The 14,516-nt window shown below is 35.9% G+C and overlaps 1 protein-coding gene across 1 annotated transcript; it reads left to right on the forward strand.

Annotated features, from left to right (window-relative positions):
- Nucleotides 1-3: 3 nt before the first annotated feature.
- GOLT1B (golgi transport 1B) lies at nt 4-13,539 on the forward strand. Its single transcript, XM_041736822.1, has 5 exons — nt 4-150; nt 5,963-6,054; nt 7,612-7,790; nt 8,693-8,774; nt 11,103-13,539. The coding sequence occupies exons 1-5, from the start codon at nt 126-128 to the stop codon at nt 11,139-11,141; spliced, it is 417 nt and encodes a 138-aa protein (XP_041592756.1). The 5' UTR covers nt 4-125; the 3' UTR covers nt 11,142-13,539.
- Nucleotides 13,540-14,516: the final 977 nt, after the last annotated feature.

Raw genomic sequence — 14,516 nt, forward strand, 5'->3', positions numbered from 1 at the left:
GCTGCGTGTTTCCGGAAGACGTGGCGGCTCTCCCCGGGGCTGTTTCCCGGCTTCTTTCCTCCCGACTTTGCTTCACGCCCTGGACGCCCCGCGGTGCTGTGGCCGCTGCCCTCCCTACTGCAGCCATGATCTCCTTAACAGACACCCAGAGTAAGCGCTCGCCCCCGGGGTCCCCGCCTGGAGCCTCGCACAGCCGTTGCTCGAGCCCGTCTCGGCCGCCCGCCCGCCCCTCGGTCCGGGTCAATGAATGAAGCTCGGCGTCGGGGGCGGCGGCCTGCTGGACTGAGCTGGGGACGCGGGACCGGGAGGGCTGCCTGGCGGGGGCGGGAGCTGGGTTTGCCGTGGCTGGCCTGGCCTGGGGGGAGGGGGAAGCCTTCGCTGAGTGTCGGTCCTGCCCCGGGGTCTCGCCGCTCTCGCTGCCGGGGAGGTGGGCGCTTTGTTCCCGCAGATGGCCGCGAGAGAAAGTTGGGTGCGCGGTGCGCGGGGCTCACTCTTGGGGACGTTTGTGCGCATCACAGACTCGGGGTCCTCCACAAGTCACTGGCCGCTTGTTTGGGAGATGGTATTTTAAATGTCATCTATTTTAGGTGTTGGGTTTGTGTGTGTGTGTGTGTTTTAATATGCTTACACTTAAATATTTTGAATATTTTGCCTTTTACCACCTCTGGAAACAACTTTCCAAAAATTCCTTGAAACGACTTCACTTTTCTACGCCTCACCTTTCCACGGTAGTAATAATCAGTGAAACGATTGCTTTCCTTCATGTTGTGTATTGTGCTCTGTGGCTTTTCGTTATTTTAGCATCTCTTTGTGCCTTAGATAGAGTTCCCTAGGCGTATCTTACGTCTAAGGTTAGCATTGCTGTTTCCTTTTATTTCATTATAACACTCCTACTTTTCTACCCTATTGTCAGCTTTTATCATTTTCTTATTTACATATCTGCCCAACCGTGTGGGTCCTATCTTTTAATGGTCATGATAGGTTTTTTTTCGTCTCACTTTACTTTATCTGCCATGGTCTTAATTTTTTATTCTGCTTAGCTTTGATTTTCAAGATTTTAAGAACTAAACAGTCTATTAAAGTGGAGTCTTAAGGTTTGGATTGAAGTCATGGATGACTTGAACTTGACAGAGCCTCTAAGGTCTCCTATATATATATATATATATATATATATATATATATACACTCCCTCCCCAATCAGGCTCTTCATTCTGTGGTTGGATAGGTCTGCACCTTGGAGCCACCTGCACTGAGCGAGGAACTGTACCCATTTTGTCTGTTGGCCTCACCTGTTTTGATCAGAAGATACGTAAAGTCCCTGGGTGGCGCAGCGGTTTGGCGCCTGCCTTTGACCCAGGGCGCGATCCTGGAGACCCGGGATCGAATCCCACGTCGGGCTCCCGGTGCATGGAGCCTGCTTCTCCCCCTGCCTATGTCTCTGCCTCTCTCTCTCTCTCTCTCTCTCTCTCTGTATGACTATCATAAATAAAATAAAATAAAATTAAAAGATACATAAAGTCTTTTTTTTTACTGTTATAATAGAAACTAGCAATTGTATAAAGACATTTCTTTTGATTTTACCAAGTGCTTTCATATAAATCATTACACTGAATTTTTATAAGAGTCTGATAAGGCAGGGAGAAGTATATCTCTTTTATAAATTAAAAGAGGCTCAAAAGAAATTCAACGTATGGTCGTAAGGAAAGTGACAGAAAAAGGCTTTATCCCAGGTCTGCTGGCTCAGAAACCTTTGTGTTCACTGTACCCTTCCAGCATTGAAGAAAACTAGATATAAACTTTATTTGAGATTTGTCTTAGCAAGGATAGATAACAACAGTAGATATTTATCCTATAAAGTTATGCATTGATTTTTTTTGAGGGATTGTGTAGTATATTGAGTCCATTGTCTTTGTGATAGTGTTCTGTTCCTCTTGACTGAAACCCAAACTTTAAATTGTCCAAGAAAATAAGAATTGTATACCCAAATTGCTAGAACTTATTTCTAATTCTGCTAATTAGAGAAAGCACTTAGTCTCTGCACAGCTTTTCTAACTGTAAAATATTATTTTTCTTTCTATCTGAGTCTGATTATTACATAGATTAAAAATACGAACTTTTTATTTATGCTTTGCAAAGAGATTCTCTTCTATTGAAGACTTCTTATAGAGAAAAGCACCTGATTTACATTCTTCCAAAATCCAGAACAAAGGGATTGGGTTGAAATATGGGCAAATTACAGAGCATTCTCCTTCATTAAATTGATGAAGAAGATGAAATTATATTCTTTATTATTTGCCAAATGTTTTAGGTAGGACAATGGATTGGAACACAAAACGATTAGTGAACCAAAGCTCTTTGGATTTCAAATGGTGTTTGTGTGTGTGTTTAACTGCAGAAATTGGCCATCATTCAAGTGATTTGCCAAGATTATTCTGGTATTCTGATTCTGGGAGAGGGTGACTGAGCACCGAACAGAATAAAAAGCAATTCATGATTGTTTTAAGGGGTTCTATAATAGCACTCTCCCCACCCCTCTCCATAAAAACACAAGATTTATTCAGAGGAACAGAGTAGGATAGTTCCCATGCTGCCTCTAGATCTTTACTTCATTATGTCACATTGCCTGAAATTCTCCCATGATCTTCAGTTGAGTTGTTCGATTTGGTTGATATTCAGTTGAGTTCCTTACTATGAAATTTTCTATTTTTTAAAAGGCATAGAAGGAAAGAGAAAGCTAATATTAAAATTTTCAAATAAGGGATCCCTGAGTGGCTCAGCGGTTTAGCGCCTGCCTTTGGCCCAGTGTGCGATCCCGGAGTTCCGGGATGGAGTCCCACATCGGGCTCCCGGCATGGAGCCTGCTTCTCCCTCCTCCTGTGTCTCTGCCTCTCTCGCTGTCTCTCTCTATGCCTATCATAAATCAATCAATCAATCTTCAAAAAAATTTCAAATAAGATATAAAAATGCTAACAGTGATTGCTGTTAGATTAAGCATCTTTCCTTATAAAATTTTCAGTGTTTTTTTATTTCAGACAAATTTATTAAATTGCTTTTATCTGATTATTAATTCTTTAAAGAAAAAAACCACATATGTAGGCAAGAGGAATGCAGTTTTGATAGTTGCACAGCAAAAGATAAATTTATTTTACTAAGTATGATTCTGGTGGTGAACAGGCAGCTCGGTGTAGGGTTTTATTAACCAGAGGGCTAATGAATGTGTAGGCACTGGGAAGATGGGAATTCAGGATGTGAGGAAGGGCACAGTGAGGCCAGTTAGAAACTTTTGGTCCGTTTAAGCCGGGAAATACTTGGCAACATCATGCCAGTACCAGTTCTGGCAAATATGTAATAGGCAAATATCTCCTCCTGGGCTACACTGGGTGAAATAGTACCAATATTTTGGTGCCCATGCTACAGTTGTAAGCTGTGGAGTCCAAAACTGAGTTTGAATTCTAGCCTGACTCCACACAACCACCACTTTCCTGCCCAACAGCCTACCTTACTACCCCCTGCTACACACACACACACACACACACACACACACACCACACACGTATACATTTGATTCTATAAGCAAGGATAAGTTATGAAACTCTGAGTCCATGAAACGTAGGGCTGGTACCATTTTCACCTCACAGTTTTGTTAAAGGAATTATAACATATTTGTATAAATATTGCAGTGGATGGGAAACCATATCCAGATATTGTCTCTTTTCACTGCGGTTGATTTTTAATACTTCTACTAATTCCTACTTAGTTGTTAGATGACAAACCAATCCTGTTAAACTTGAGTCACCCAAACATGCTTCCCCTAGAAGTTCCGTATGCTTTAGTGCCCTTGAGTTTTATTTAATTAAATATAGTTAACCTGAAAAAAAATTCTGTGGGAAACAGTGTGATGTAATAATAGTTAAGCACAGGGACTGAGTTAAATGCTTAACCAGAAGTGTGATTCTAGACAGTCATTTCTCTAAACCTCAAGTTGCTCCATCTCTAAAATGTTGTAGTCACACCTACCTTGCAATCGTGTCAGGAGGATTAAGTTACATAAGGCATGTAAAGTACCTCATAATGGGTAATTCATGGCAAATTAACAGTACATAGTAGGTATACTTCAATATAATTTCCTTTTGATGAACAAAGATCTCAAAATGTTGGAGGTGCCGGGGTGGCTCAGTTGGTTAAGCATCTGACTCTTGATTTCGGCTCAGGTCATGATCTCAGGGTCATGAGATCAGCCCTGAGTTGGGCTCCCCCCTCAGTGCAGAACCTGTTTGCAATTCTTTGCCTCTCCCTCTGCCCCTCTCCCACTCCTTCTAAAGTAAATAAATGAAATCTTGGGGAAAAAAAAAAAAAGATTTATATGTAATCATTAGGATGATTTATGAAAAGGTAGAAATTAGTCATATTCAAATAACTCAACTGCCAGTGACTAAATCCTAACTACTAAATTGTTAAAAGATGGAATTTTAATTGTTCCTTTGTCCATATTTTCCTCTAGGAAATTATATCTGACAGCTAAACAGTTATTTGATCAATTGTCTTAAGGGATTGAAGCATGAAAGCATTAGCCATTTTCATAGGTTTTTGTGTTTGTGGAATAAACTCATCAGTATATTTATAAACCAGTACCTGAATTCTTTTAGACTAACTTTGGGGAAAAAAAGGTAGTTGGAATAGAAAGCAGTAGTTAACTATAAATTGAGGAGGTGGGGGATGTAGAGAAAGGTATATGATAGAAGTTTTCAACTCATCAGAACATTTTCCAGGGCTTAAAAATTTTTTGAATAGCTATGACCTAGATTTTGGCTTTCTGGAGCCAATGCCAAAAAGTTAAGTAACAGACCAGAAATCATTAATAGTGTATTTAAAATAGGGTTTCCAAAAATATGATTTCTGCTGTTTCATTATTTCATGTGGATAGTCTGTGTCTAGGTAAAATAATGATTGGTAAGTATTTCCTGAGAGCAAAACTAAAATGACCAAGGGGGTGACTTTGTGGCTTATGCTTTTAGGATTAACAGAAAAGGACAACTGTAATCTTAGAAAGTTAAGAATCCTCAGGCTAAAAAGATAAGACCAAGAGAATGTAAAGGTAATAAAATTACTAGTGTTTTATATAAGGATGAACATAAACTTAAGTGCTTACACTTTTTTTTACCACCGTACACTCAGTATGTAGAAGAGATTCTGGCATCTAGGAGTTGATCAACAATTTTTTGTATTTGAATGAAAAGAGTAAAACCTCAGAATATTAATATTCAGTAGAACTGTTCTTTGAAACTTTTGGAGAGTGGATTTTAGGACTTAATACACTAAATGCATTAATGGGTTCATGGTTTAGATAATTTATAGAAGATAAATCCATACCATCAAGAAGTTAAAAGTAATGCCTAACCTCCTGAAAATTAACTTATGAGGAGACACTGATGTGATTCTCAAAATATTGCCATTGTGAGAAGCAGTATATCATGGAGTAGAGTATATTGTGCCGACCTACGATAGCATTACCACTGAGTTAAAGAAGGAATTAATTTTAAGAAGGGAAAGGAGTAACTGTAGATATTGTGCATATAAATAATAGTCATTGAATATGAAAGGACATAAATAGTAAAAGAAAACCCTTATACTTACGTCTGATGCCAGTGGAGTTCTTGGGAGGGAAAAAATATATAATCAAAGGTTTAGAATCCTGATTATCTTTCCTACGTATGTTTATGAGAAGTGCTGTCTTTCATACAAGGATTAGAAATGTCCATTTATATTTTAAATTTTGGAGTTGTTTGCTGATGTTAATTTGTTATAGAGCTTAATGAATGTCATAAAGTTAACCTGCAATGTGGAGGACCTATTTTCTTATATCCACCAAAAGAAAAACTGAAAATTTGTCTTACTTAGTTTACGGGGATCTTAATGTAACTTTTGTTTTTCTCTACTCTGAACTATATAACTTATATTGCAGAAATTGGAATGGGATTAACAGGATTTGGAGTGTTTTTCCTGTTCTTTGGAATGATTCTCTTTTTTGACAAAGCACTACTGGCCATTGGAAATGTGAGTTTTTCAATATATATTTTAAGTAAATCCATAAGGAAACTGTAATTAAAATGAATAATTGCCTGCTATTAAATTTGAGGGAAGTAATTCACTGTTACTCAGGTATTACCTTCTCTGTTTACATCAGAAATAAGGCTCTTGGGTGGCTCAGTCAGTTAAGCATCTTCCTTCTACTTAGGTCATGATACCAGGGTCCTGGGATCAAGCCCCACATTCATCCAGGCTCCCTGCCCAGCGGGGAGCCTGCTTCTCCCTCTGCCTGCTGATCCCCCTGCTTGTGCACTCTCTCTCTCTCTCTGTCAAATAAATAAAATTTTAAAAAAGAAAACTATTTAAGCAAAAGGTAAGCATTTAGAGATTTTTGAATGACTCTTCTGTTGAGTGTTGGTTATGTAATATCAACGGATTAAATCAAGGCTGCCTCTAGATAGGAGTTCAAAATAGGTGACTTGGTAGCCCCCAAATTTCTTAATATGTTTGACTTAAAACATATGACTTGAAACATTTGGTTCAGTAGTATAAAACAAACAGATCCTTAAAACCCATTTAAACCTTTTAATATATCTGTATATTAACAGCCGACTTGCCAAGAAAGGTGTGTGTGTTGTGTATTTGGAATGTGCTTTGTTGTCCATTGTGAAGATTGTACAAGAGTTCTAGAGATAAATCATAACCTTTTTAAGAAGACAACAAAGTTAATGAATAATATTAAATATCTTTGAAGTGTATATTACCATAGGGCTTTTAATTGGAAATTAGAATATATAAAGGATAACTAATCAAATTTGTATTTTAATTAATAATATAAGGAGTACTGCTATTTGAGCCTATGAACCTTAACCATTAGGCTCAGTTAGTACTTGGTTAAAATTTTCATTCAAGGTAGTTACAAAAAAAGGCAAGTATTAGGAATAAAACCTGGGGGAAAATAAGCTTTTAAGAGATCACCATTTCTTGCTCACTCTCTGGGAACATACAAAATATATGTATATTTGAGAATATACAACTTTATTTTTATTTCTGCTGCTACCACATATTCTGGGATTAGTAAGACTAGAATCCTTTTCCTGGCTTTACATAGTTTCTCCTATCAGCTTGGCCATGTCAGTATTTTTCCCATCCATAGGCACTCCTGTAGCCTGTGGTGAAGTGTGCAGAACCAGGAGTACCTCCAGGTGGCATATTTTATCACCAGCCTTCCTCTTTTTCCCAAACACTCATCTGCATAACTAAAGCCATCTCCATTTAGCTTGCCTGGGAGAACCATTGCATATGTACATGCCCATTGATAACATCTGATCTTTCTTTGGTTCTCTTTTTCTCCATTTAATCAAAAAAGAAGAGGACTGAGAAGAGTGGAATCCAACTTCAACTTTCACATGCTTAACCCACTCCTTGATTCTACCTCTTGGCGTGCATCCTCAGTTCCACAAGCCAGTTGCCCACACTAAGAGCCAGATGTGCTGCTTTTTATATTTAGCTTTGACCTTGCTTTTCAGAGTTATACAGTATGGTTAACTACTTTTTCTACCTCCCTTTTTCTTTCTCTTCTAGGTTTTATTTGTGGCTGGTTTGGCTTTTGTCATTGGTTTAGAAAGAACATTCAGATTCTTCTTCCAAAAACATAAAATGAAAGCTACAGGATTTTTCCTGGGTGGAGTATTTGTAGTCCTTATTGGTTGGCCTTTGATAGGCATGATCTTTGAAATTTATGGATTTTTTCTCTTGTTCAGGTAAGGCAATTATTTCCTTTTACTTTTTCTCCTTTAATAAACCAGTATGTCAAATAATTATTACAAAAACCCAGATATTTGCATTGGCATGGGTACAAAGACCATAATTTTCTCAAATGGATTTTTGTTTCCATTGAATCTTTTATTGAGTCTTACTAGATAATTCAGTCAGCTACAAAAATGTTTATTAAACCTAGATATTTGCCAATAGAATATATATTATCTTATAATTTCAACGCAATAAAATTCATTTTATTGGGGTTTCAAGGCACTGTCTTTCTGTTAAGGCACTTTGCTATTTTTATCAGCTAAACAATGATACATACATACTACATACATGCATACAGCATTTTAATACATCGCACCTGATACTGCATAATTACTGCCACTTGGTGACAATTCGTTTAGTACATATTTAATACTGAATACACTGTGGTAGATTTTGATCAGTTAACATTTACAAATGCTAGTTGCCAAGTGAATAAACAGTAGTCTATGTGAGAAAATACCTTTAAATAATGTTGGTTTAATTATTTATTCAAGAAATGTATATCCTTTGTCTTCTATCTGCCAAACACCATTTTCTTCACAGGAGAATGAATTAGTGTCAAATATACTTTAGAGAATCTCTCACTTCTGATATGAGAAAGAGACAAAAAGATACCACCAGGATATAGTAGTAATGCGTGATAAGTGTATAAGCAAAATACTATAGGAGTATAATTAAGAAAGAGATCAAATTCAGGGAGAGGTAAGAAACATTACCGCTAAAGGTAACATTTGAAATGTGAAGTCTCTAAGACATTTAAAATTTTAACTGGATCCTTTCTTTTTACTTGGTTAGCTGTTGATTTTGATAATAAAGAATCTTTAAGTTCTGAGAACCTTTTTCCTTCTTCCAGGGGCTTCTTTCCTGTGGTCATTGGCTTTATTAGAAGAGTGCCAGTCCTTGGATCCCTCTTGAATTTACCTGGAATTAGATCAGTAAGTTATCATGTATTAGAAATAAAATTTTTAAACCATCAATATCAAGAATAATATTCTTTGATGCTTTCTACTCCTAGAAATACAAGTAATTGATACCTAATTAATAATAAGTTTTTTATTATGATATAAATTGTCACGTCACCATAGATCATGGTTACCATGAATACCAGAGAAAATCATCATTGCTAACCATAAAAAAAACCTGAAATTGATTTCCCTACATCCATTTTTAATACTATCAGTTTTTTTATTTTAAATGTAATTCAGATTGGTATGCTATGCTACCCTTTTTTTTGAGAGTTCAAGGCACTTTTCAATTAACTTTTACATGATTTCTAATTTTAGAAGCTATTATGTAAAAAGGACATCATTATTTCTAATAAATATTTTCTTTCTTAGACTGTGTCACCAAATACCATGCATTAAGACAATTAAATCAAGCACTATTATACTGGAAGTCAGATGATAAAATTCTGTTCCCAGCTCTCTACAGTTTGAAAGATCTCATCAAATCTGTTCCTCCAAATTGGGCCATCAACTTTCTAAAGTTGTTTACAGATGTTTGTAGATGTTTCTAGAGTGTTTCTAGAGAGAGAATCCATAGCATTTACTGGATTATCAGCTAAAGGATGGCTTACCCACTGAAGAATGAATAGGTTTTGCTGTAAGACAAAATCTCATTTCCAACCTCAAGTCGATTTTAGAGTAAGAATTTTACAGCCTAGGGGCACTTGGGTGGCTCAAGCCAGTTAAACATCTGCTTTCAGCTTTTGCATTTCCCAAGTTCCTAGGATGGAGCCTCATGGTGCTCTCCCTGCTCAACGGGGAGCCTGCTTCTCCCTCTCCTTCTTCCCCTCTCTGCCCCACTCATTCTCTCTCTCTCTCTCAAATAAAATCTTAAAAAAAAAAAAAAAAAAATACAGCCTAGGTAACAACCTAGATGTTTGAAGTTACCTTTGGAGAGAGATTGTTGTGCTTTCTCTCCACTTATATTTACCTTAAAATCCTAATGAATCCATGGTACTTTCTTTTTTTCTTTTTTCTTTTTTTTTAAGATTTTTTTATTTATTCAAGAGAGACCGAGAAAGAAGAGAGAAGGAGGCAGAGGCAGGGAGAAGCAGGCTCCCCATGGAGCAGGGAATCTGATGTGGGGCTCAATCCCAGGACCCTGGGATCACGACCTGAGCCAAAGGCAGCCACTTAACCTACTGAGCCACCACCTAGGTATCCCTCCATGGTACTTTCAAAGCAACTTTTAGTTTCATGTGCCAATCACCTATTTATAAGAAGATAAAATGTTGGAATGTGGGCTGATAGGGGGTATGTCCTGATTTCATTTGCATTAATCTCCAAACTCATACTGTATAGTCAATTTTGTTTTTACTTAATGGCTTTTGAATTCACCGAAACTTCGTTATACAGTTATAGTCATTATTCACGTCCTTAATTTAAGGATTGTTCGGTATTTGCATATATAGACACTCTATGCTGTAAATTATGTTTCCTTTTATTATTACTTCATGGTTCAGTAAAAATGTGAATAGTGAAATGAAAGGAAGAGTTAAGTGATTGCTAGATATTGATAGTATTATGACCACTTGGGTTACATAACTTTTAATATCTCCACTAATTATTTTGTTTCAATATTCGCATCACCATCTGGAATGCTGAAGAAGGCCCAGTTGCTTTACATTTGGGGTGCAGTAGCCAAAGTAAATAACCACTTAAATTAATGTGTGTTAAAATTTATATTCAGGAGCTATAAATTTATGCTTGCCTCATTACATCTATTTTTAATGTCATTACCACTTGCAGTCTGAAGCCCAGATTACACATTTAAAGTATTTTTAGTCAATAGCTGTTGTTAATTATTGAACTTAATGGAGTTAAATCTGTTTGTTCAAAGACTACATAGGCCCAGAAGAGATCCTCAGTAATGGTCAGTTGAAATGCCTTATTGGGTTCATTAATGCATGAATGGCTGACATCTCAGCTTTTCATTTTTTAATTTTTTGTTAAGCTAGCAGTGTTAATTTCATTTTATCCAAATTTTTTATTCATTGTGTTGTATTTCTCGTGTTGTACCCTTAAAGTCATATGCATAACATGTCATGCAAAAACTACCTTAGAAAAGAAAATTTTTTAATACACATTTATGTGTCAGGAGATGGTGGTGAGTAGTATTGGATTAATAACCATTGTCAGTCATGCCTTAAATTTCCACAAATCTTATGAAGCTGGGTTTTTTAATCAACATTTAAAATGTTGATATGTTTTTATAATGCTGTGGGTTTTCTTTTAATTATCTGTTTTTTCTTCTTGCAGTTTGTAGATAAAGTTGGAGAAAGCAACAATATGGTATAACAACGAATGAATTGAAGACTCATTTAAAATATTGTATTATTTATAAAATCCTTTGAAGAATATTCAGCACAAAATTAAATTACATGAAATAGCTTGTAATGTTCTTTACAGAAGTTTAAAACGTATAGTCTACAAAGTACCAATAGCAGTTAACAAAGAGGCAATGAGAACAGGCTTCTAATCAAGTGATCTAAGAAGTCAGCAAGCAAACTAAAGGAGGTGAATCTATGTTACAATACTTATTGAAACTCTTGAAGGCAATTTTTATTGTTTATCCACAATGTGTGAAACAGCCATCCTTGGAGAACTCTGCTGCCTGTTTCTTTTCTTCTTATATTGGAGGTGCGGGAGCACTGTAGGCATTTGCTTTTTAGAAATATCCACTGGAATGGTAAAAGTATTTCCAGTTGCGCTGTGTCTCTGAAAGTGATGCATGAGTTAGATTGGATTATGTCATTTTAATGTATTAAAACCAAGGAAAACCCAGTTTTGATGTATGAATCACTTTTTTTTTTTTTGTAAATGTATGGTAAAAATAAAACATTTGTGGTTCTTCTGATTCTTAATATTTTAAAGCCAGATGAAAATCTGAACTAGATATTCACTGTCAGAATACGCAGAGGTCATTCTTTATAACTAAACACTCCGGAACTACTTCTACTTCCTGAGAGTCTGACTTAATTATCTGTATCCTTCGTTACATGTAAGCATCTAACAAAAACCATGAAGTAGTCTGTTACGTGCCTTGTTTCATTGGATAGTCTTTTCTTTAAGATACCAAACGATGCAAACCAAATGGATTTTTCTGTTGTGGTGTAGTTTTTCTTTCTTTTTTGTTTTATTGTTTTTATTTTAGTAGTGATTTTATCATTTTACTTTTCATAAATTAACTATTGATAATGTTTACTTTAAGATGTAACATGTTAAAAGGTTAAACTTATATTTGGTAAGAGCTTTTCATGTAAAGTGGAGTTTCCCTTTATTTTTAGCTTTTTCCTAACAAAAATCAATATGCATGTTGAATGCTTCATAAGATCACTCTTCATCTTGAATTCATGGAGAAAATACCTGAATTTCACATGCTAAAGTTAGTTTATTATAATTAAATGAGCTATAGTTTCTTAAAAATATGACACTAAAAAAATGTGTTGTTTTTTTTCTACCATGGATGCTTGACTGACAGTGGCCATTTTTTCATTAGTAGTTTTCCGACATGGCAGCTTTTCTGGTAGATGTAAGAACACATTTCAACAACCATAGTACTATTTGTTTTACCACTAATGATTGCACTATTTACTTTTTTAACAGTTGCAAAGCTTTTTAATGCACAAAATCATAACTGAAATTTGTGATTTTTATTTACAAACATGTCTACAAAATATATCACAGCTTATGTTATTTTAGTTAAATCTCGATGCACAGAAAACTCCCATCCTTGCTTGTCTAAAGAAGGAAAGACTTGGTATATAGTTTAATGGTTCAGTCTTGTGGATTACTGTCTTTTGGTACTGGCATTTGACTTATGACATAATCTGTGAAACTAGATGATATTGACAAAATGAGACTCCTACCTCAATAGTTCATGGAATAATAAGAGACCTAGTGTTGTGTCTAATGTTCTTCAAAAAAGTAATATCCTCATTTGGAGAGTGTCAAATATATACATATTTTGGGGATCGACTTATACAAGTTGCCCTGTAGGACTCTTATACATATTTTTGACTGATCCATATTATTTTCAGTGGCTAGATAATTCTATCTTTTTAGAACAAGAACAATATCTGCTAATGTAAGGAACATCTGTATTATTTAACTCCTTTGTAGACATGAATTTCTACCAAATGTTCTTTGCACTGTAACAGATCTCTTTTTCAAAATCTTACTTCAGAAGTATTATTAGAAGTTGGTGTAAAGGATTTGATAATCTCCCAGTCCTTAGTAAGATTGAGAGGCTGGAGCAGTTTTCAAAGAGTCCACAAGTTAATTTCAAATGTGAGTTGGGGACTGCTTGGCAGCATTGTATATTTCTTACTCAGAACCACTGATGAGGCTCTATTTTTAAATATATTAGTCTTCTGACAGAAAGCACTGTACATTATATTGTTTCTTCCTTTCCAAAATTAGCCTTCTCTCTTTGTGACAAAAATGTACTTTGATTATTGCTATAAAGATGGAAGAAAAGGTCTAATACTACTTAGCCTTAAGTGTACCTGGCGTTGTTCAAATGTATTTTCTGTAACAGAAACATACTTGCAATGTTTTTCATTTCCCCTTATAAATTGTAATTCCTGGAATATTGCTGCTTCAAAAAGTCTCACAGTCAGAGTATATGACCTAACAATTGAATATTGTAAATACACTTGTCTTACCTCTCAATAAAAGGGTACTTTTCTATTAATTGGTGGTTGTCTTAGCTCGGGCTGCTATAACAAAATTCTGTAGGCTGGGTGGGTTAAACAGATCTTTATTTTTCACAGTTGTAGATGCTGGGAAGTCCAAAAGAATCTGAGGATAAATTCAGTTATTGTTGAGGATGCTCTTTGTGGCTTGCAGATGACTGCCTTCTTGCTGTGTCCTCATATGGCAGAGAGCTTTAGTCTCTTCATCTTCTAAGGACACTAAGCACATCATGGGGAGGTTCATCTTCATAACCTCATCTAAACTGAATTGCTTCCCCAAAATCCCACCTCCAAATACCCTCATATTGATGGTTAGGGTTTCAACATACTAATTTGGGGAGAATATATGTTCAGTCCTTAACAGTGGTCAAATGTATATTTATGATGGAATTCTAAAAACTAGCATTGCATAATAACTCACCTCGTTTTTTTTAAATTAGCCTTATATGCAGTTTTCCTTTTTTTCATAAAATAGTCATCACATTTTCCATTTCCAAATTGTTTAAATGTAATCATAAATAGAAATGGACGCCAGGTTAAAAAAAAAAAAAGTGGACAGTGAATTTAGAAATAGTGGAGGAATGTTTCTTTTTTTCTCAAAATGGAAAGAATAATCCAATATTGAAATCTTTGTGGCAAAACTACTTCAATGTTTTGATTATAAATTTTGGTAATGTTAAAAATCACTGGCCGTGTCTACCACTTAAAGTACCTAGTAAGTACCTATTGAATCTAGTACTTGAACTGCAAGCAGGTCTTGACTATTGCCTGGTGAACCAAAAATCTTAAATCTGTTTAACAGACCTCTTTCTGACCTTGTCCTCTGTGCTGAAAGTTTCCCACCTTTACCCTTCTGCTACCTGTACCCCATGTAAGAGGTAGGATACAAAAGTAGAGTGCCTGGCACACTTTTCCACCACCTACTAGCTCTCAAGACCTAATCAAGAATAGTTCACTTCTATCATGTCTTTCTTGA

Source organism: Vulpes lagopus, chromosome 21, assembly GCF_018345385.1.
Source record: "Vulpes lagopus strain Blue_001 chromosome 21, ASM1834538v1, whole genome shotgun sequence".
NCBI classification, from domain to species: Eukaryota; Metazoa; Chordata; class Mammalia; order Carnivora; family Canidae; genus Vulpes; species Vulpes lagopus.